Here is a 22,490-nt window from a genome sequence, read left to right as displayed (position 1 = left end):
CGTGGCCCCGCACCCCAACCCCGGTCTTCCTGCTTCTCGGCCACGGATACACTTCACGTGCGAGCGGAGTCGCCCACTGCACGGCCGCCCCTGTGGACAAGGTGGGGACGAGAGGCCTGCAGGGAGCAGCTTCTTTAAGGGAGACGCACATCTTCTCATCCTCCTCCAGGCCTCATCTTCTCCTTGACGGCTTCACAGCAAGGCTGACGCCAACAGTGATGGTGGAAACAGCTCCTGGTTGTACTAAGAACTTTCCGACCACATTCCTGGTCCCCGAAGGCGCTCCGGCCCTGGCCGCAGCCTCCTGGCTCCGGTTGCCTGTGGATTTCTCAGGCGTGGGGCGGCTCGGCCCTGGGATAGGCCGGCCTCTGTTGACTGAGTCTGAGGCGGAGCGCAGGCTAGGAACCACAGCCGTCTGAGGCTCTTAAACGTCAGAGCCAACCTTCCCACCCTTATTTTCACAATACTGTTCCAAAACCACCTCCCCGGGCCAAGTTCTATTACCACAAAGTTAATATCCTCTAGCAACTTCCGAGTTGGTTGTCTGCCTCGGGGGCCAGAACACATCTGGCCAGCAGAGAGATTTCTGGATCCCCACCAGGGTGAACTTTCTAGGCGTTTGTCTTGAGTGACGAGAACCTCTGCTGTCTGCATCTGAGTTTTGTTCTACCATCCTGGGCGGAACAGCCTCACCAAAATTCTTCGAGGGACGGGAGAAAATCGAGGGAGGGAGTGAAAGCAGGAGGAAATGAACAAGCCTCACTTTGGTCCACACTCTCCAAGCATGGCAGCGACAGAAGGGCAGCCTGGGAAAGTTGGGAGCGCTGGGAGTGCACAGGCAACCCGGCCAACGCTTCCAGAGCAAGGCTGCTGGGAGAACGCAGCCTTTTCATTTTTAAGAAGGAATCGTGATTTTGTGCGCTGACACAGGAGGAACGACTTGTTCTGACGCCAGCGCCCCAGTTAGCCAGAGCTCACCAGCTCCCGCAGCTCCTCTCTGAAGCTCCCTTGCCAGCGCCTCCTCCTTTTTTGTTTTGTTTTTTTGGCCACGTGGCTTGCAGGATCTTAGCTCCCCAACCAGGGATTGAACGAGGGCCCTTGGTAGTGAAAGCGCAGAGTCCTAACCACTGGACCGCCAGGGAATTCCCAGCACCTCCTTCTTAGTTTCCACTTGAGGAGCACGGGAAAGGGCCGCACAGGGGCCGAGTGTGGACCCAGCAGAGCCTGAGACAATCGGGTGGCCCACGTGACATGACTGCTGGGATCATGGTGCTGGGCCCTTTCTAGGACTTGCTCTCCTTGAGAAATTGCCAAATGAATTCCAGTCGCTTTCCCAATGGGGAAACTGAGGCACTGGGTCATCTACATTCGGGGCTGGTAAAATTCCCTTGAAGGGCCAGAGAGTAAACATTTTTGGCTTTGAGAACCATGCGGTCTTTCTTGGAACATGAAAGCAGCCACAGGCAATAGTAAGAAACCGGCATGGCTGTGTGCCATTCAGACTTTATTTGCAAAAACGCATAATGGTGGTTTGCTGACCCTGATCCACATGGTTTGAGGGGACGGCTGTCACCACTCCTGGAAGGCACTGGCCATAATTGCAGAGCACCGCTGAAGCCCACTTGGGAGGCCCCAGGGGTCCACTTGGTGGAGCTCTAATTAGAACATTACATCTATTATTATAAAATATTAAGTCACATCCCATACAGAACTCAACAGGTCTCCGTCCCCTGGGGTCCTGATCTGTCACAAGGGTGGACCCTACAGCCCCTCCTGGCACAGGCTCAAGGGCTGAGGGGAGGCCCAGGCGCAGAGGGGCTCACGGCTGCCCTCTGTCCCACCTAACACCTCAAGGAAGAAGAGAAGGCGCCAGCAGACTGGAACAGAGGCGGATCCAGCTGCTCTGGACGCCCGGCCTCCAAAGAGGCTCAGCAGGGATTCTGAGAGCTGGGGTGAGGACCACACTCTGCCTGTGTCCTGCCTTCTCCCCACTGGCCAGCTCTGGGACAAGCCTCGTGGCCACCAGCCTGCACTGCAGGGTCTCTCTAGGGCCCGGGCAGTCAGGAAGGTCCGTGGAGGGAGGGGCCCTTCTTTTCCTCCACGCCAGCCCCTCATGCTGAGCCTCAGGCGCTGCTTCAGAAGCCCAGGGCTCTTTGTGTAGGTCCCTGGGCTTCATCAAGGCCACCACTGGTGCCCCAGCTTGGGCACCTGCTCAGTGCCACCACTTCGATCTTAAGTTTCAGATTTCGGTAATAATTCAATTTGATCCTACTTCATCGAGAATGGTGACAACTGTCACCTTAGACCGTCTAGACAGCTCCAACAGCTGGCACAGCGGGGACCAGATCAGGCTTCCCTGGAGATGTCATGTGAGATCCCAGCTGCCACCCCAAGACTGGGTACTGACTCCTGAGCCTGGCCACTGTATTGTGCTCAAACAGAGCCCCAGGTGCCCAGGGCCGACGTGTCCCACCAAGGGCCCACCACAGCCGAGGAGGGAAGGCTCACTCCTAGCCGACCCTCAGCTCCTGACTCTGGCCTCCGCTGGCCCTGACCCCCCACTGTGGACACCTGAGATGATGGCATGGGCCTGGTGCCCCGAGCCCTGCCTGGCCCCCTGATGAGGAAAGCAACAAGCCCGGATTGCACAGCCTTGCCACACCCAGCTTTGTGAGCCTGGCTGCCACTCGGAACCTCAGTTTCTTCTTCTGCAAAATGGGAACAGCAATTCTCACTTTCTGGGACTGTAATCAAGACAACATGTAACTACGTGAACGCAAGACTCATCCCTGGTCCACAGGGCGCAGTGGAGCACGGGGACACATAGGCACAGTGCAAGCACGCTGTCGCACATGGCAAGAGATCTTATCATTTATGTGTTGACCAAAGTTTCCAGGGGTGGGGCCCAGGCCACACGAGGTGCAGGGCTCCGGCTAAAGGTTCTCCACATGAACCAGGCTGTCCTCATTCCTGGGGAGAAGGGTCAGTGTCGGCAGAAGAACGACTAGGCAGGTGACCCAAACCAAGGCAGAAGGCCCCGCTGCCTCACTTGCTCTGCTCAGGGGTGTTACCGCTGGCCTTCTGGGCTCCTAGGAGGAAAAGGAAGCCCTTTCTGACTCAGTTCATTTCCCTAAGGACAAACTTGGTCATCTTCCTCTTCCCCTGATGAACTTCCGTGTCTGGTGGGGGAGAGGAAGAACTCACCTGAGTGGCCTCGCAGAGGTCAACTCAGCCAGCTGCCCCCGCTTCTGCACCAGGCCCTTGACCCTCAGGCCTACAGGAACCAGGCAAGGAATTCCCCGAAGGCTCTGGGCCCAAGCAGCTCAGCCTGCATGGGTGGGACTCCTTCAGCCCCCCTTCTCCACCGAGGGCCACCGAATACATGGGCACAGCCTTCTCTCTCTGTCCTGGGGGTGGGGGGCCCCCTGCAAACCTACCCCCAGCCCAACTGGGGTTCAAAACCCCCCCATCCTGTTCAAAACTATCCTTGGCTCCCCACGGCACACAGAATAAGGTCCCAACTCTCCGGACGGCTCTCGAGCCCCTCCACGCTCCATCCCAACCATTGCTCCAGCCAAACGGGCTGGTTTCCGGTCTGGGGAGCATCTCTGTGCCATGTCTCTCCTCTCCACTCCAGCTGAGGCGCAGCCTGAGTGGCAGCTGGGGCACCACGCCTGGGCCCACCAGAGAGCACCTGTCCCTTTCCAAGGAGCTGAGCCCTGCACACGTCACGGTGAACCCGCCACGTGCCCCTGGTCCCTACTGCTGATTCCCGGAGCGCTCCCGTGAGCGTACCAACTGCCAGTGAGTGTCTGTCCTGCAGTCATCATCTTATGTAACCCCGGCAACAGCCACTATGGACCCTATTTAACAGGTAAAAAGACCAAGGCTCAGAGGGAAGAGCTGCGAACGCTGGCCATACTCTCCGGGTTTCCGCGTGATGATGTGTTTGATGCTGTGACCTCCAGAAGGTTGGGGCCGAGTGTCCTGTCTACTGCCGCACCCCTGGAGCCTACAGGGACCCGACACACAGCAGGTGCTTGGTAAGTGATGGCTGAATGAAGGGATGGGTCCAGAACTTGAATCCAAACCCTCAGAGGACACGGCTACCTCACCAGCTCGCAGCTGGCTGCAGAGACACAGCTGCTCCCACCCGACCCCTCTGCAGCCTGCAAACTCCTTAAAGGCAAGGCCAGGGTCTTAAGCATGCTGGTCTCCCCTGAGCCCCTGGTCCAGGCACTCGTACACAGCTGGCATTCAGTCAATGCATGCTGATTTGAACCAGCTCACAGGGTTGTTGCTGCTTGGAGTCGGAGGGCCCAGAAGGTTCCCATGGAGGGCGGGGCCGTGTCTGAAGTTCCCAGGCTGCTGAAACTGTAGACCCCACCTTCCTGTAAGTCCCTCCTGGCAGGGGGTGCAAACTAGAACCACAAATACAATTTCCAGGAAAACTGTGGTCAGGAGGCTGCCAAGCTCCAGGGACAGGACTGCTCGGGAACCACATTCTACCCCTGGGCCATTTCCCACCTGCCCTTGCACCCGCTGCTTGAGTGCTGGCGGCTGTGCAGCCCGCCCCCAGGGACAGGCCTAGAGCTGGTCAGCTGTGCAGAGCCTGGCTCGTGCCGTGCTCGGGGGGCGGGGAGCAAATCCACAGCCCGGTCATCAGAGAGCAGGACGGCAGCACAGAGACGTGACCCAGGGCGGGTGGCACCGCAAAGCCTACCTTGGCATTCCCACCCGGACCCCACGGGAAGGGCCCGCCTGGCCAGCCCATCAGGCCCCATCTGCTGCCGTTCCCCACCTCTCCCCCAGCTCTGCCCTGGCCACGTATCACACCGAGCGGGGCTGCACAGGCACGATAACTCCAACAGAAAAAACGCCTCAGAGAAGAAGGCAGGATCTCCCCCTCCCCACAGACCTGCTCCACAGGGGGCACAGCAGGGGAGCCTATGATGTCCCTGGTCCATGATGGAGCGGTACCTCGAGCACCCGAATGCTCCGTGGCTCCCGGTCCCCTGGTAGAGAGAGCACAGCCCCAGGGAACTTGCACGTCAGAGCAGGGCCTCTTGCCAGCCCTTCCTTTACCAGCGGGTGCCTGGGGCCTCGCGAAGGACAGGGTTTCTGAGTGGGTGGCAGAGCCGAGCCCCTTAAACCACGGCTGAGTCCCAGTCGCATCCCTCACGTCCCCACCCCGAGGCCTTCCTGCCTACCTAGGCCATGAGCTCCGGAGGCTGACGGCTCGGCCACCTACTTTGGTGTGGCCTTGAGCAAATGCACGGTCCACTACAGGAGCCGCCTTCCACCTGTGGCCGCTGAGCACTGGACAAGCGGCCAGTCCGAGTTGAGATGTACTGTAAACGTGACACACATCCTGAGCTTGGAAACTCGGTGTTAGAAAAAGGAAAGAAAAGCACACATCTCCACTAACGACTGATTCCTATCGACTGCACGCTGAAATGACACTGTTTTGGATATACTGGGTTAAATAAAATATATTATTAAATTAATTTTACCTGTTCCTTTTTTCTTTTTAACTGTGGCTACTAGAAGATTTAAAATAATCTCTGTGGCTTCTATTCTGTTTCTGCTGCACGGAGCTGAGACTCAGTTACGGCCCTTAAACTGGATAAGATGCGTCGACCTCACAGGGCTATTCTGAGGAGAAAATTCGATGGGTGAGTCTCCTCTGCAAACCCGCTCCCACCCCACTGGCCAGCAGTCAGCAGCCCCACAGCTGCTGCCTCTCACTCCACCTGTGTGGTCACAGGCTGCCCTCTGAGGCCCCTGCGGCCCCATCCTCCGCTCCAGCCTCCCGGCCCCTCTCAGGCCTCCAGGCGGCGGGCTAGGCGGCCTGCTGCTTCCTTCACTGGGCTGCCCATCCAGCTAGTGACAATGACTTCAAGGCCACAAGAAGTAATAAGTCAAAGAAATAATAACGATGACAGTGGTGACGACACTGATCCCAGGGCCAACATTTCCTGAGGGCGTCTGTGCACCAGGCCTGCTGCAGGCGCTCCCACAAGCTCAAACCCCACATCACACAGAAGAGGACACGAGGGCCCAGAGCGGGACAGTGACTTGCCCAGGGCCACCTGGCTGGCGAGTGGTACACCAACACTCCACGCCAGGCCCAACGGGCCCCGGAGCCCAGAACCCGCCCTTCCTCTCCTGCCATCCTAGGTGAGGGGCAGACGCGGGCGGGGGTATTTGCTCACAGCTTCCCCACGTGCGTCACGCTGAAGCTCTGGTGTCTCTGCCGAGGGACAGCTAACATCACACCAGTGCAGATGCCATCTCCCTTCTCTTGCCAAATACTTAATGCTGCACCATCGGCCCACGTCTGCTAAAATGCTCGCCCCAACTCACCGCATCGTGCCGCTCCTCTCCTGGCCGTTTCTGAGCGCGACGAAAAAGGGTCTTTTCTGCCGCTGGTCCCCGGCCTGCATACTTGTTCCCATTTTTATTTGCCACCAGTTCTTGGAAAATTCCATTGTCCAAGGCTGTCCCAGATTAAAGTGAGATGGAATCCCTCTAGGTGGATTAGACTTGTTTAAAGCTGGTCCCTGCTATCAAGGGGCTACGGGAGGGTGCACTGGCCCAGAGCTGGAATGCAGTTAGGACCCTCTGCAAGACTGGACCATGGCACTGAGTCCCAGGCAGGATCCGTCCTTCCACAGGGGACACATGATGCTCCACGACAGAACGGCATGACGAGGGAGACCACCCAGATGGCCCACGAGGGCCCTCCCCTGGTCTCAGTATCTTCCCGGGGAACCCACGTGAGAAAGGGGCAGACAAGAAATTTGGGGTGATAGGGTGAGAAGAGCCCCTCGTGTGAGTGTGATTACAGCCCCGGCCTGGCTGAGCCACTGGCACAGCAAACCCTCAACGCCCCCTTGCGCCTTGTTTGCCAAGTCAGCTCAGTAAGGGGTTTGGTAGGACTTCTCCTTGTGGGACACAGAAGGCCCATTTCTCATGTCTCTTTTCCCTATGTCCAGGTGTGCCCACCATTTCAGAGGGAGAGCAGGACTCCAGGAGGGAAGGGAGGCGAGTGCCCGAGGGCTGCGCCCAGAACAGCCTGGCTGGGGGTCAGAGGGGAGGCCGAGCAGGCCCTGGGCTCGGGCAAGTGCAGGACTGGCTGCGACCCCCTTCCCTCCCACAAGACGAGCCACTCTGGGGATGAGACGGATGGCAGCGGCCAAGGGCTTAAGAGATCTTCTGGCAAATCACAAAAACGGGTAACGAAGGCTCTGCTTTGGGGGCTAAGAGGATTATTACAGACTGTGAGGTGTCCACCTGCAGGACATAACTGACATTTTCTGGGCGCCTCCCCTCGGTATGGCAGAGCCAGACTGCAGGGCCAGTCTCCCTTGTGCTCCAGCCTCGTACTATGGAAGGACCTGGAACAGGACAGCTGGGCCGCACTGCTTGGGCAGAGCGGAAACACCTTCCTAGGGAGGCCCTGGTGCCGAAACACGGGACCTCTTCAAGCCTCCGGTGCCCTGGTTTACCAACCAGAAAACTCACAGCTCAAGAAATGCAAAGCCTGCCCAGGGGCTGGGAGGATGAGTCTGTTAGATGGTCTGATATTAGAATTTCGAGGCTACTTCATCAGTGTATGGGCCTAGTGGATATGATAAATAACAGTCATGCTTCCTGACAACGTCCTGAGGCCCTGGGCCAAAGCAGTCTGTGGTGAGAATGTCACCACCTCCACCTGACCTTCAGGAAACCCGAAGCCTAGGCCCAGCCTCGCCCAGGCCCATGGTTCCCCAGTGGTGGCAGGACCCACCCCAGCAGGGGCCCTCTGGAGAGGCCGTGGCCCACAGGCCGTGGGCGGCTGAAGAGTGGCTGGGGCTCCTGTCACTGTTCTGTCACTCGGCAAGCGAGCAGGCAGCCCACACTCAATTTTTCCCCCTGAAGAGGGAGGGGAGGAGCCCTCCCAGGGTGGATGAGGGAGACGGCACCCTGGAGGGGTGCCCAGAACAACCAATTCCCTCCCAACCGGGCTGCAAACACAGGCTGGTACTGTTAGGAGTTAGGACCCCGCTCCCCAGGGCCTGAGCGAGGCTGATGTGTGAAGATGTGGCAGCTGAACGCATCCCCCTCAGGGAGGCCTCTCTATCCCTCCAATCTGAAGCCGGCCACCTCCATCTCCTGTCCCCCGCCCGGCGTTACAAACCACACCAGCCTGCTTTAGTTTCCTTATGGCACACAAATCGCCGTCGGAAATTATCTGGTCCGTGGTCTGCTTGCTTATTATCCCCCCTTTCTAGAAAGTAGTGGCGATTGTGTGTGTCTTGCAGAAATACCTCTGGGCCTGCGTGAGTGCCACCCAGCAGCCACCAGGGAAGTACCTCTGAGCGCAGACGAGGTGGTGGGGGGTGGAGAGGAGAGCGGAGCGGGTCCCTAGCGTCCTGGCCCAGGACACCAGATGGTACCGAGAGCAGCGGGCTCGCCTCGGTCTGCACAGCGCGGCCCACGCCAGGGCCTAGGACGCGGCAGCCGTGTGGAGGTGGGAGGGCAGGGGTTCCCCCAGGTGGCAAGGGTCAGCTCAGAGCCCGGAGCTGCCCATCGTCTCGGCTCCAGGCCACTCCCGCTCTGCACTCTGCTCTGGAGCCAGGGCTCTGCCATCTGGCCACTGCAAGGCTATGTCCATGGGAGGGCTGGAGGAGGGGGCACGGCCGGGCATCGTCCTGTCAGCTTCCCGCGTCACTGCCCCCCAGCCCCGCTCCTCGCCCGTGGGAGCAGTTTGGTCCATTCACAGCACTTGCTGCCAGTCTGCGGCTTTTCCAGCATCCACAGAGCCAACTTCTTCGCCCTCCCTCTCCTCAGCCCCACGGGCCTGTGGACTCCCAGCTGCCGGGCCTTCCAAAGGGCAGCCTCTTCCCGGGTGGGAGCAGCTGCCGGCAGTAGCCGCCTCCGTGATACCCGGTGTTCACGCCTCGGCTTCTCGGTTCTTCAGGAACCTGGTCAACAACCGTCCACAGCGACCTCTCTGAACACATGGGCTGGTTTCTGGCCCCGCCAGGAAGGCCCTGGCTAACCCAGGCAGCCGGCCCCACTCTCCACGCACGGGCTCTGTCAAGGGAACCGCTGCGGCACGGCCACCACCCTCTCCACCAAGATGAAACGCGTTACAGGCCCCTGCGCTGTTTCAGGGAAGGCTCTGGGCCTGGTGGCCTCAGTGACATATTATGATGTGAGCTCACTGCTACGGCTCACAAATGAAGCTTCTGGTGGTTGCCTTATATTTTAGAACCAACCATTTCTTTTGTTCTCCAAGGCAGAAAAAAAAGCCACCCCTCGCCCTCCCCAAAAGGAATTATCCAAGAGTTCTACTAAGCCCAACTTTCAAAGGAGGCCTTGTTAATCTTCTCGCCATAAATAGGCAATTAACACCCACTCCGAGTCCAGTCAAACCAAGTTCCTGCCGGCTTGGGGACGTGGCAAAGGGCTGGCTAGCCCTCCTGCATGGCATTTGCTTTCTTTAGTTCTCGACTGTGGCCTGAAGCTGCAAGAAAAAGGCCAGGAATCCAGGACGGCTGATTCCGCAAAAATTTTACAGATAAATGGCTCACGTCAACGGGGATTCTATGTCGATGCCACGCCTGGGACAACGGAGGACTATGTTACAAAAGGCAAAACGGGCATAATTTCACCCTGTGCGGGTCCCCACGAAAGCCAGCGGCCTGTACAGGATAAAAGCACAGGTAGGCGGCAGGTGCATCACCTCAGGCCCGGCTCATAATTAGTCACACGTCCGTTCTCAGCGACCCCGCTCCGTGCTTCCCTGTCTCCGGCCCTCCCAGGGGCAGACCCACAGGCTCACCGAGGGCTTGGAGCTCCTTCCAGGGAGGCGTTATCCCGCCAGCCCCAGTAAGGACGCAGGGATAAGACAGGGAGTGCTGAAATCCTTCCTGGTTTCTCTCCAGCGGCCCCTTGCCCTGCATCCTTCCAGGCTGGGCTGAGGTCACTGCGCTCTGTTAGTGGATTCACAAAGGCCACTGCAGGCCCCTCATTTTCCAGAGACTCTGCCTCAGCTGATGTAAACAGACCAGATGCGGCACAGCTTCGACGCGACCCAGCGTGACAAGCCTTCAGAGCTGGGAGAGCATCCTCCTGCGGCCCTGAGCTGCCCCGCATTCTCCAGCCAAGTCCAGAATAGGGGACCCAGTTTCAAGGGGACAAGGATGGAGAAGCTTCAGCAAAGGAGTCGGAGGCTTGGAGGCAGGCGTGACGAGAAAGGGTAGGAATCGGTTTCCTCAGGGTGGGAAAGGGCAGCCTGGGCCGGCAAAGCACTGATACATAAGGGTTTGGGGGCGGGATGGGCTCAAGGACACTTGTGGAAACAAAAAGAATCATGGTGACCAGCTATACTTCACTTCTACTGAGAACAGATCATGAAGAAATACAGCCAAAGTGAGGGCTGCAGGTGAGATAACAAAAGGGACCTATGATCAGCAAACTCTAAACACGACAGCTTAAAGACAGTTACCTCTGGGGATCAGGGTGACTGATTCTCGGCCCAGTGAGGTCTGTGACTTGGAAGCTAATGACAAGATCAACGCCCTGGCTGGGCCTGTTGGTCGCGCCTCCAGAACATTTCAGCCCCTAACAGGAATCAGCGTGGCCCCTGCCCTGGTCTAGCCCACGGTCCTATCTGCCAACAGCTCCCTGCCTCCCCCACCCCTCAGTCCATGCTGCTCCCCGCAGCCAGGAGCGTGAGGGCGGGGCTGTCACTCCCCTGCTTAAAACTCTCGGACACTTCCCCCTGTGCTCAGAATAAAAGACAAACATCTTCAGAGGACCTACAGAGAAGGCCCTGCACTCGGGTCCCCCGCCCCCATCATCCGCTCTGCTCCAGCCACACGGGGCTCCTCCCAGCCCCCTCCTGACTCCGACCTTGGCGCACACACTCGTGCAAGCCCTGTAGCCACCCCACCTGCACTCTTCCAGGGCCGCCTCAGGGCTTACTTCCATGGTCACACGATTCTAAGGCACTGTGAGAACACTCTGAAAGCCTGGCCTCTTTTAAATGCTACCGGGGACCACAGATGCCCAATGCACACAGCAGGTGGACAGAGCACTGACAGCCACACCGAGTTCCTGGCCATTCACTCTGCCGCCCAACACAAGACTTCAGCAGGGACGCGGAACCACCATGCGTGGGGACTTGCCTTGGAAACATCCAACACAACATAGTAGACGTTTTCCAGACGTTCCGCACAAAGCAGGGCCGGAGATGTCCTCAGATGCGCCTCCCACAGGCCCACAGGCTGTGGGCTCCTGGGGCAGGGCGTCCGCCTCCTGCCTCCATGTCTGGCATGGGAGAGCAGGGCCTAGCCAGTCGCAGGTGCCCCAAGCTCATGCGGGGAGCTGGAGGGGCTCCCACCTGGGCACTTGGGTTATGAAGCAGAGGCCCCATCCAGAAAGCCCTGGGCACCCCCAGAGCTCTGTTGCCTCAAGCACCCTTCGGCTCAGAGAGGCTCTCAATTAAAGCATGGAAAATCACCAAGTGGCGTTAAAAGCTGCCTCCCTGGCATGTCCCCAGTTGAACTCCTTCTATTTTTCTTTTCCCCAGGAGATCAAAGCTATTGTGTCAACACTCGGCCCTGATCCGAGTGACCTTAAGCAGATTGCTTATGCAACCTGGTGGCTGTGCCTGGGACACAAGGAAGGATCCAGGGGTCTGAATAGGGGTTTCCTCAAATTATGAGACCCCCATCAGGGGTTCTGTGGTGTTTCTGAGAGGAAGGAAGGACTAGAGAGAGCTGAAACTATTCTCCCGCCCCGGCCCTGCCCTGCTCCACGGCTGCAGGATCACGACACCCCTGTGCCAGAAGCAGCAAGCCCAGCTGGCCGCTGGAGCCCGTGAGACAGGCTGCAGGGTGCGGCTCTGACGCGAAAGCATCGTCCCTGGCTGGATGCACGCCACATGAGTCCTGCCCACACCCATGAGAAACAGGAACTGTCATTCCCATTTTACAGACGAGAACATGGAGGCTTACAGAGGGTGACCTGCCCAAGGGCACACAGCTCAGAACAGCAGCAGAATGGGGAACTGAGCCCCACCTGACACCAGAGCTCACACTTTCTCCTCTACGCCGCCCTCTGTGTCCCGCGAGTGTCAGCTACCTGGATGGGGCACCTGGGGGCAGATCACAGCACAGGAGGAGCACTGAACCCGGTCTTCCCAGCCTCCTCAGGAGCCGCGTGGCTTTGCGCAAGTCACCAACTGTCCCAGACTCTCGAGTGAGGGGTGAACAAGAGCAGAGGTGGCGGATCACTTAGCAGTGGGCGCCAAGGTCACGGAGGGGAAGATTCTAGACGTCCTCTGAGTTCAACCAGAAGGACCACCGCAACTGACCACCAATGTCTGTCAAGAGCATGGAAGGAGCTGCCACCCTTGGCATCCACTGCTCTGATGGCCTGGGTCTTAAAGGCTCTCTTCCTTTGTTCAAGCCCATCCTGTTTCCTCACAGGAAGCAACTATTCCCATGTGCCCACAGTGGTTTTGCCTTTACTTTTATTTAGCATTTATGTCATCCCAGTTGGAATCCCAGGTCTTTCCATGACTATTCCTCAAAGATCTTAACACCCATCCGCATTCTGTGCTGTGAAGGGCGACCCACCTCTGAACTCCTCTGCTTGCTGTCAGCACAGTTCCCCAGGCCAGCAGGAAGGATGCTAAGGGTGCAAAGGGGCAGGAAACTGGAGCCAGTGAGGTGGCCGGCCGCTGGCAGAGGGGACAGAAGGCCACAGAGGCTCAGGCAAGCCAGGCCTGAGCCCAGGACTGAGCCAAGAGAAAGCACAGCTGGCCTGCAGCTGCCAGGGCTGCCGGAGCGCGGCCAGTGGTGCGAGGGCCACCCCTCGTTAAAGGCAGGCCCCACCAGCACACAGGCCAGAGCGGGAGGCTGACCAGAGGGGGCCTCACCCAGGGACGACCCTGCCAGCAAAGAGGCACGAGTTACCGATGAGTGTCTGCGAGAAGCCCTCCGCCGACTTCCCCCACCAACCCCTCACCTTTCAGAGCCCACGCGGCCCTGGCCAACCTCCTCTCCTGGACTCGTCCGCAGACCACGGCTCTCAGCGTAGTTTCTACCTCATGCTTCTTTCCTACCCCAAACTGCCCCCGGCCAGCTTTCACCGGCCCCTCCAACATCTGCTAACACAACAGTTGCTGCCTGTTCTGAGGCCTGCTCTGGGAGCTTCGGGGGCTCAGTGTGTGGGCAGCTGCAATCAATCAAACCTCTGTTCCAGCATCCTGACCCCTCCTCACAAACGTCTCCCTTCTGTTGGAAGCACTGCTGAGAAATACAATTTGTTGCTCTTTCAAGCTGACCAGCTTGGAGTTAAAAATACAGCAGGGCCTATGACACCCCGGGCATGGCGTTCAGCGGGTAATCCTTGACTGTCGTTTTGCTGAAATCTTTGCTCATCACACACGCAATCCATGTCTAAATGGCCACGCACAGCCCAGGTCTCACCGGGAGTCAACCAATGCTTGGTGGTCAAACCAGGTCTCAAAAAAGCAGTAATAAATAATGTCAGCACAAGTCCTGCTACTAAACAACTCACAGGCTCAGGCTGGGCCCTGCCCTCAATGGCGCACGCTGTCACTCTGCAAAGAGGAGGCTGCAGCTTCACCTAAAACACCAGGCGGAAGGCGCCTCAACAGACCACGTGAGGAAAGCTGCGTGGGGAGGGCAGCAGGACCAGCCCTGGCGCGCACAAGGCAAGACTGACCCCCGGGCCACCTTTGAGCATCTGGCTCTGTGGAACGAGTGGCTGCAGTCACAGTTACAGGGAGGGAGGGCCTTTCGGGGCCAGGTCCTTGCGCCATCCCTCCCCGAGGGGGCCTCCTCTCTACAGTCGCCCTCCCTCACTCAGGACCCAGCTCCCTGCCTGAGAGCCGGGCACTCAGGCTTTAAGAAGCGAAGACAATCTGAACGCAATTCTCACCAACCCCCTCCCCTACTGCTGCGAAGGACAAGAGCCACCGCTGCTGCCAGCTGGGAGCTGTGCCCGGAGACCTGGCTGGGAGGGCAGGGCACCTGCAGGGGCGTCAGGTGGGCTCCTGGGGTCCCTTCCATCCTGGTACCATGGGTGACAGACATGAGACAAGAACGCTCACACATGCCAGCCTCCTCTGGCAGGTGGTGATTCTGATTCTCTCCCCATTTCACAACCCACAGCTCCAAAACATGGAGTTTACCGCAGGCTGCGCAGGGCTGCAGGGCAGGCCTCCTTCCCATTTTCAAAAGAGAAGGATGAGGCAAGAACAGGAAGCAGCAAGAAGAAGTAAGTGGTAAGGACAGAGAAGGGGGGGTAAAATCAGAAGGAAGGAGACATCAGATAAAGAAAAGGGGAGTCTTCAGAACGTCACCCTCTAGGCCCAGTTCTGCCTCTGGAGATGCCCAGAGCAAGCCCACGCCTTCCCGCCCAAGCCCTGCCATCACAACCACCAGCATCTGTCAGCGCTCCCTGGGCCCACATGCAGGTCACATGTGTGTAGATAAAGACTCATAAGTGTATCAAAAGATATCACAGATACACACATTTATACACAGACATACATACATAGCTACACACATACAGACATGTGCACACCATACACACACACATGCGCACATATGTGACTTCCCCTATTCCTCCCAACAGTCCTATGTTGGTGGTGGTGGCAGTGCCGGTATTATCTGCTGCACAGAGATGTTAAGCAATTTGCCCAGGGCTGCCAGCCTCCTGCCCCATCTCTGAGGCCTTCTGATTTGTCAATGCCCCGCCCCTCCAAGTGAGGATCTAAAGGTGAACACCGTGTTCCGGAAGGGTCTGTTTCCTCAGAAGGGGCTGGGAGGGACACAGCCCAAGGTCACATCTACCTCTCAAGGCCTCAGCTTCTAGCTCAGAGCCCGTACCTCAGAGCGGTGCCCACCCCAGGGCCTCCCTGTGTGCACGAGGACCTCAGGGCGTTTGGCCTCTCCTGCCCGCCTGACTCTCCCCGGGTCCCTCCCCGGCCCCTTTTCTGTGGCAGCCTGGAGAGGCTCTGGCCACCATCCTTGCTCTGGGCACTGCTGGTGCTCACACAGACCCCAGGGAGGTCCCAGCCCCGGTCAGCGCCTCTGGTGGCTGTGGTTTATCAGAGCTGCCCGTTGCTCCAAATGTCTGACCGCAATGCACTCACTCTGTACCTTCAGCCCGAGTCTCTCATGCACCTGGGCCCAGAGCCCACGCACACAGGGGCTCCTTGACAATGATGCTCACCCTTCCCGCCAGGGAGGCGAACGTATAAAGCAAGATCAAAAGACCCACGAGAGAGAGTCTGCGATCCGGCTGCAGGAAAGGGTAGCAGGACACAGAGAGCAGCGCTGACCCTCGGCACAAGCCGGCCTTCCCACCGACGTGCAGACCCGCTCGCTTCCCGGCAGCTAAAGATGTGGGTAAGAGCACACGGAGGCCAGGGTCTGGGGGCAGTAAGTCCTGCACCAACTGCTGCCTGGCTGCGAGCAGGTTCCCCCCACCCCCCACACACCCCCATCCCCGCACCCTCCTGCCCAGCAACAACACCACTCACAGGGTGCCGGCTGCAGGGCCCTACATGCTCCAGGCTGCATCCAGGGCTCTTCAAATGCATAGAGGTGGCCCTAGGCCTGGCTTTCAAGGCTCCGGGAGGAGGAAGGCCCACCTCCCGAGGCCATGAATCACCTGGTGGGGGAGCCGAAGCAGGTGGCGCCCCAGGGGGAAGAGGGCTGGCTGGGTCTAGAGGCTTGGTGGGGGGCGGCTCAGGGCCCATCCATCCCCAGGGCTCTGGCCGCAGCCCCTCGGCCCACACGCTTCCCAGGGGCCCCTTCTCTGCTTTCCCGGGACCCTGCCCTCTCCAGGCCTTGGCTGGGGAAAGACAGGCAGAATGAGAGCAGACCCCTCAGGACTTTGGAGGGCTGCCTGGAGCCAGTGAAGCAGTCCATACATCTGGGCACAGTCCCACGGCGCAAAATATCTTCAAATGGTTTCTACCCAAGTGAGGACGGGAAATGTCTCCAGTGATGCCAGTGGTGTTATTCCAACTTGTGGCTAGTAAAATACAATTACACCTGTACGTTGTTTTTGTTACCTATCTAGCTTATTAGCTAATAAAATAAGCTCGGCATTGAAAATTTAACTGAAGCCATTTATCGTACCCACAACTCAGGGCTCTGGGTTTCCTTCAGCAGTCACCCAAATCTGTTACCTTTCCAGCCTTTTTACCTATTTACATTTCTCCAGGAAGGAAAATTCCACCTGCCTGTCCAACTTGAATGAATGTGTTCGATCGTTGTCTAGCTTGGACACCCCTGGAGAGGCGCTGGGAGGAAGGGAAACTGACCATGAGGGCAGGGCCTGGGCTCTTGGACAAAGGTGGCCAGAAAGGCTGGACTCAGGGGTCAGGTGGGTGGTCTAGACCAGAGATACCTGCACCTCTTCTTTTGGGGGGAACTCTAGGCTTGGAGGGAGAACTAGAGGAGAAGGAAACGCCATAAACAGAAGCTGTATTTTCATTCTGAAATGAAAGGAGGCCCGGCTGAAAAAGCAGCACTGGCCACTGAAGGAAGGCAGTGGTGCCCGCCTGGGAAGGGGTGGACACGACAAGCCTGCCTGCACAGATGTGGCCGTACGCTCACGAGCGAGGCCAACCTCTCAGCGCCAAGCTAGTCCCCACTCCCTCAAGCCCAGCCGTGACAGATGCTCACATAACAAGACTAGAAAAGATAATGCTCAAACCGTGGCTCTGAGCACCTGAGGAACCCCTGGACACAGAAGCTAGAGCGCCGCGTTCTACCCACCACATCCATCTGTCCTCGAGTGGACAGGTGGTCACAAGGACCAAGCCTGCTCCCTGGGCCTCACTGTCACGCTCTGACCCTTGGGGCTCCGCAGTGAGAACCAAACGCAGGCAGCCCTCAGGCTTGGAGACTGTCCTGATGTCTTAACTCCAAGTTCATCTCATTCAAACCCATACCCAAGATCGGTGTTAGCACGAGGCAGGGCTCTGAGACTCGGAGGATAAAGCACAAGCGACAGGGGTGTGTGGCCAGAGGCCTCGCCTACAGCGAACAGCAAGGATGATTACACAGGTGGCACAGAGCAGAGTGATCACAATTTCTGGATCGTCTCACACTGTTGGCAGTTGAATCAAAAGAATAAGCGCCTCCCCCCATTTCTCATTCTTTAAAACTAACACCCACGGCACTGATCTCAGGATCAACATGATCTGAGTGATACTGAATCCCGGCCTGTGCCAGCAGTTCCTACGGCGGCTGCAGGGATGGGCCCCTGGGAGAGGCTTCAGAGAAGTACCAGGAGGGGGACCACCAGTGTCTGGTGACGCTGGACTGCCCGATGCCCCGCCTCTCGCCATCTGTCTGCTCCTGTACCACTAGCACGTGTGCAGAGGGAAAGAGCATTTCTGATTTTAAATGGAAAGAAATAGATGTTTAAAAACAAAAAAGGGGGGGCTTGATTTCATCTTTCACTGTACAGAATTTTTTAAATGAGGAAACTAACTCACTTCCTGGGCATTTCTGACACTGGCACCCTGCAGTTGCCCGGGACGGGCCAGGAGCCGTGGAGGCTCCGATGAGCACCTGGGTGCTTCTGCAGCATCTTCCAGCACCTTCTGGGGCTCTTACCTGCGCCATCTTTGCCAGGTCCAGGGAGGGCCTCTGCTCCTGTGCCTCCTCGGGGCGACGCCGCTTAACGCCGACCTTCTTGTCGTTAAGGACACACGGCTGGGAGCGGCTGCGGGAGAGCCCACTGGAGCGTCTGGCCAGCTCCGGCGTCGAGGCAGGGGTGCTGCTGGCTGAGGGGGGACAGTACTCCGCAAAGGAGAACTGCTCGTGCGAGCAGGAGAGGGACCGTTGCATGTCCAGTCGGGCCCCGCCCACGGGGCTCGGGTCAGGGCCCCAGATGTCGCCTGCCTGTCTGCAGGTGGCCGAGCCCGGCGTCCCCTGGCAGGGCTGACCGCCAGATCGGTGGTGAAGTCCCGCCTGGTCGTAGGGCGAGGAGAGCACGTTGGCGCGGGACGGGAGGCTGAAGCTGGAGCTCCTCTGCATGGTGCTGAAGCCGTTGGAGTAGCGCTGGACGCTGCCCCCGCTGTAACAGCGCCTCTTTTCAACAGGAGTCCAGACTTTGGACCCCAAGGGCCTCCACGATGTTCGGCAGCTGGACATCTCGTCGGAGAAGGACAGCGACCGGCACTGGCGCTTGCTGGGGGGCGCTGAGGGGTTCCCGCTGTGGTCACTGAGGCTGAGGTCTTTGATCAGGTTGGTGACCGCGCAGGCAGTCGCGGCCTCCCGGCGCCACAGAGCGCGGTCCTGACACTTGTCGGGCAGGCGCTCCCAGATGCCGGCGCTCGGCTGGTCGACCTGAAGAGGGTACTTCCTGTCCAGGTCTCGCCATCTGTCATTTTCTGGTTCGTAAATGACAAAGAGAAACAGGATTGGAGAAGGCCTTCGCGCCAGCCCTCTATCTCCTCACCAAGAACCCGTCTTAAACAGGATGTTAGAGCCAGAAAGGCCCTTAAAAGCCATCCAGTCCAACCTCGCTTTACAGATGAGAAACTGAGGCTCAGAGAGGGGACATGAGTCCCACGGTACTGAGTCAGAAGCAGGGCAAGGTCTAGGATCCAGGCAGCCCGCAGGACTCCTGAGACGGTTTCCTGTCCAACATACCGTACTGCCTCCCAGGAAAGTCCAAAGCACTACTGTTCACCCCAAAGGCTTCTCATTTTCTAGAAGGGAAACTGACTTGCCTCACCCCTGCCCTGGCCGGCAGCAGAGTGGGGGCAACGTGTCTGTTACGTCCCATCTTAGGGCTCTGCTGCTCTGGGGCTGGGACTCGACGCCCTGGTGGGAAGACCACAACCAAAGATGAGTCTATCAGAACTTCAGAGGGGCTGGAGGTGCTGCCAGGTTAGTGCATCTGAACTCCATCTTCAAAACACTTGCCGACAATAGAAACTGGGTATTTCATGGATTTACATCCCCTCCACCAAAATGTTCCACAACCAACAGTAGCTGCCAGTCACTGAGGACTTTCCTTGTGTTCACTTGCTCTCTGGCTGAAATCGAGGACAAAGTGGCTAAAATCTATAGAAGTCAGTCTCGGGCTGCAGAGACGTAAGGGTACAATTTCAACTTACACATTCGGGTCTCTCCATGAATGCACGGATAAACAAGCTAACCCTGCTAGGAAATGCGGACTTTTGCACTTGAACCCTTACTTTAGAGAAATATTCAAGAATTATTTGTTATTTTTCTACTATGGAATCAGGCACTGTGCTGAGAATTTTAGGAGAACAACCTTGACACAGTTCTTGTATTCAAGTTCACAATACAAAAGCAAAGTTAAGAAATACGCTGTGCTGCCAGGGGTCAAACATGCTACCATGTTTCTATGTTTTTCTAATCTACACATATTTACAAACTGTGCAAATGTGAATATGGAGAAAAGTATGACCGAGTCAGTCAGTAGAAGGAGAGAAGTAAAATCTGAAATGACTTTCAGTAGCTATTTCACACACACTGATTCTCAGCACTGCAATCAGTTACTGCGCATCCACCGTGGGTGGTGTAACCCAGCACAGTGCCCTGCACGGCTACCACTGCTGCCCAGATGGGGAGACCCAGGCTTGGGGGGGTTGAGTAAGTGGCCCCAAGCCACACACCTAACAAGTAACGAGATGCAAGCCCAGGCTGACCCAACCCAAAGCCCTTTGCTCTTTTTGCTCCGCTGCAGCACTGAGGGAACCACAAGGCAGTCTGACCTTGGCCCTGCCCTCAAGGAGTTTACTAGTCGTTCAGGATGAGCCATCACTCAGAAAATTGTGACGTCCTTGCTCCAGGCAGCAAGGACTGTAGGACCATCTTCTCTACCAGTGGCCACTTCTCAAAGGGCCCCGAGAGACACACCTGAGGGACTCACTCCATGCTGAGTGCCACAAGCAGCAACTACTGGACAGGTTCAAAGGGAATGACCAGTGAGGCCCAAAGGGAGCTTCACGAGCCAAAGGAAAAGCCAAATCAGGGCTAAATGTGACGCTCCTTCCTCCAGGGCACCCTGTGCACCCATAAGACGCAGAGCCTGAGGCGCTGGGACCCTGGACAGGGGACATGGCAGGAATCGTCCAGAGGTTGTTCCCACAGGAGGGCCTTAGAAGCTGGAGAGACAGGAGAGAGATCTGCCAAGTTAGGCCAGCTGGGAACAAAGCAGGACTGACGTTAAATGTCCAGTTCATCTCATCCCTGAAATCTGCCCGGGCCCTGATACGCGGCAAGTCTCGATAAGTGTTCCCGTAACTTAATCATTACTAAAAACTGACAAATCATTACCAAAAATTATCTTTTTGCAAATAGCATTTATGTTGTTCAAAATAGGTCCTCACTACCTACCCCTCCTCAAATATTCACCATTCTTTTTTTTTTTTTTTGGCCACACCGTGCAGTACACGGGATCTTAGTTCCCCAACCAGGGATCAAACCCGCGCCCCCTGCAGCGGGAGCACAGAATCTTACGCACTGGACCGCCAGGGAAGTCCCTCACCATTCTTTTAAAAGAGTTTCAATTTGACATTTGTCAGCAGTCGAAAGTTCAGTAAACTAATACTAGAGTCAAATTTTAAAAAATACAGACTAACCTTGACTGAGTCATGACCATCTCTGGTTTAGAAGAAGAAAAGTTATCCTCAGAAACAAGTGAAGATTTATGTATGACGATGTTCTTCAAAATGATATGAGTGATGGCAAAATGGTAAACACACCTGAAACGTCCTACAGTAGGGGGCTGGTTAAATAAAGCACCGAGGAATACCATGGAGCATGAAAAACTCAGTTTCAAAGAATATTAATGATGTGGAGAAACGTAATGATGCAATACTAAGCATAAGAAAGGATACAAAACTGCAGAGACGGCGTGATTCCTATTTAGTAAAATACCTATGTTATATATATGGGAAGATAGAAAGGAAATAAACGAAAATGTTCACGGTTGACTGGCAGAGAGCTGGTTGATTTTTCTCATTTTTGTCTCCCTGGAGCTTCTACGTTTTCTATAAGGACAAACACGTGGAGGACCAGGGCCTAGGACCCCACCCTCCCCTGGGTTTGCTCCTTTGGTCTTTTAGGAAGTTCCCATCAAACAACGCTCGCCACCGACTCCCCTTTTGGGACAAGGCATTGAGGTGCCACATGGGCCACAAATGTGGTCGATGAGGAAGGAACCAAGGACCAAACCGAGGGCAGTGAGGGCCCCAAGATGGCGCCACAGTGGCCCCAACTTAAGGAGCCTAGAGCCCACGGGAGACGGTCCCTGTCCCAGGCCTTGGGAAACCTGGGAAATTTAAAAGAGATTGGTCCTATCCTCAGAAGATACCACTTTCTGTCGCATTTTTCTTTCACTGCCCTGGAGTTTTCCCCATCTCTAGGGAGATCGTGAGACAAAGGGCAAGTGGGAGCCAGTTAAGCATGAACGTCCTGTCTCTCCAGTGGCTACCTTGTGATCTTGGTGCTTCCTGACTCGGGCCTCCCTACTCCAGTCCCATTTCCTTTCTGCCCCCAGAGAACTTTCTGAGGCCCACACACGTCGTGGGCCCCGTCGACTCGTGGTCTCCCCAGTAGGCCCTGTGCTTCCAGGCACGCCGGACTTCCTGTGACAGCAGAAGTCAGACAAGAGTCAGGGAGAGCCAAGATCATCCTTGAAAACCCCTGAAACAGCCCATAAAGCCCACTCCTCCTGGTTTTGTGTACAAAGCCCTGAAGAGTACATAAAACTAAAGTTTAATGAATCGACTGCAGGAATGAGCACAGGTGACATCTCTGTGCAGTGGGGTGTGCATTCGACTTGTTTTGCGGTTTAACTATCAAATCCCCAGTGGGAACTGGGGTTGGATGGCTAACTCTCACGTGCTCCTACCTGCCTACAGGAACTACCTGTCTCTGTTTTGAAGAGTAAGCCTCTATTGACCTTAATACATAGATGTCTTTGTCGTAGGGAGGAGTAAAAGAGTCAGTTCTCAACTCAATCCACCGGTTAAATGCGGGTACAGCACTACCGACCGCCAGGGACCTGCAGCTTCCCCTCCCACATGAGTTCTTCCATGTTTTCACACCTTTGCAGAGAACTGCACCAGTCTCTTACTTCCCACTGCAGAGCCAACTCAAACATCACCTCCTCTGCAGATACGCCCTCTCATACAAGCCCTCGGGCACCTGCAGCTCTTTGCCTAGACTTTCAATCACGTGGCTCACATCAACTGAACTTTAATGATCTGTTTACGTGTCTACGTCATCTATTGAGCTAGAAGTTCTGGAGCACAGTCCCAGCATGACTCTCCCGTGCCCAGTACACAGCTTGGCACACAGCAGACCTCAGCCGGTGGTGGGTGGAAGAAGGAGGGTATGACGAACAGCAGATAGAAGCTACAGAGCAGACCATGGTGTTCACTTGGTCTCGCTCAT

General features: G+C 56.7%; 1 protein-coding gene across 1 annotated transcript in view; it reads right to left on the bottom strand.

Annotated features, from left to right (window-relative positions):
- FAM53B (family with sequence similarity 53 member B) overlaps nucleotides 1-22,490 on the bottom strand; it is a 77,820-nt gene that overhangs the window by 37,299 nt on the left and 18,031 nt on the right. Inside the window, exon 3 of the mRNA XM_033842444.2 lies at nucleotides 17,667-18,445. Within this exon, the coding sequence (XP_033698335.1) occupies nucleotides 17,667-18,445 (779 nt within the window). The remainder of the gene's footprint in view (nucleotides 1-17,666; nucleotides 18,446-22,490) is intronic.

Source organism: Tursiops truncatus, chromosome 16 (assembly GCF_011762595.2).
Source record: "Tursiops truncatus isolate mTurTru1 chromosome 16, mTurTru1.mat.Y, whole genome shotgun sequence".
NCBI lineage: Eukaryota > Metazoa > Chordata > Mammalia > Artiodactyla > Delphinidae > Tursiops > Tursiops truncatus.
The sequence above is the reverse complement of the archived record's forward strand: the minus strand, read 5'-3'. Positions and strand labels throughout refer to the sequence as shown.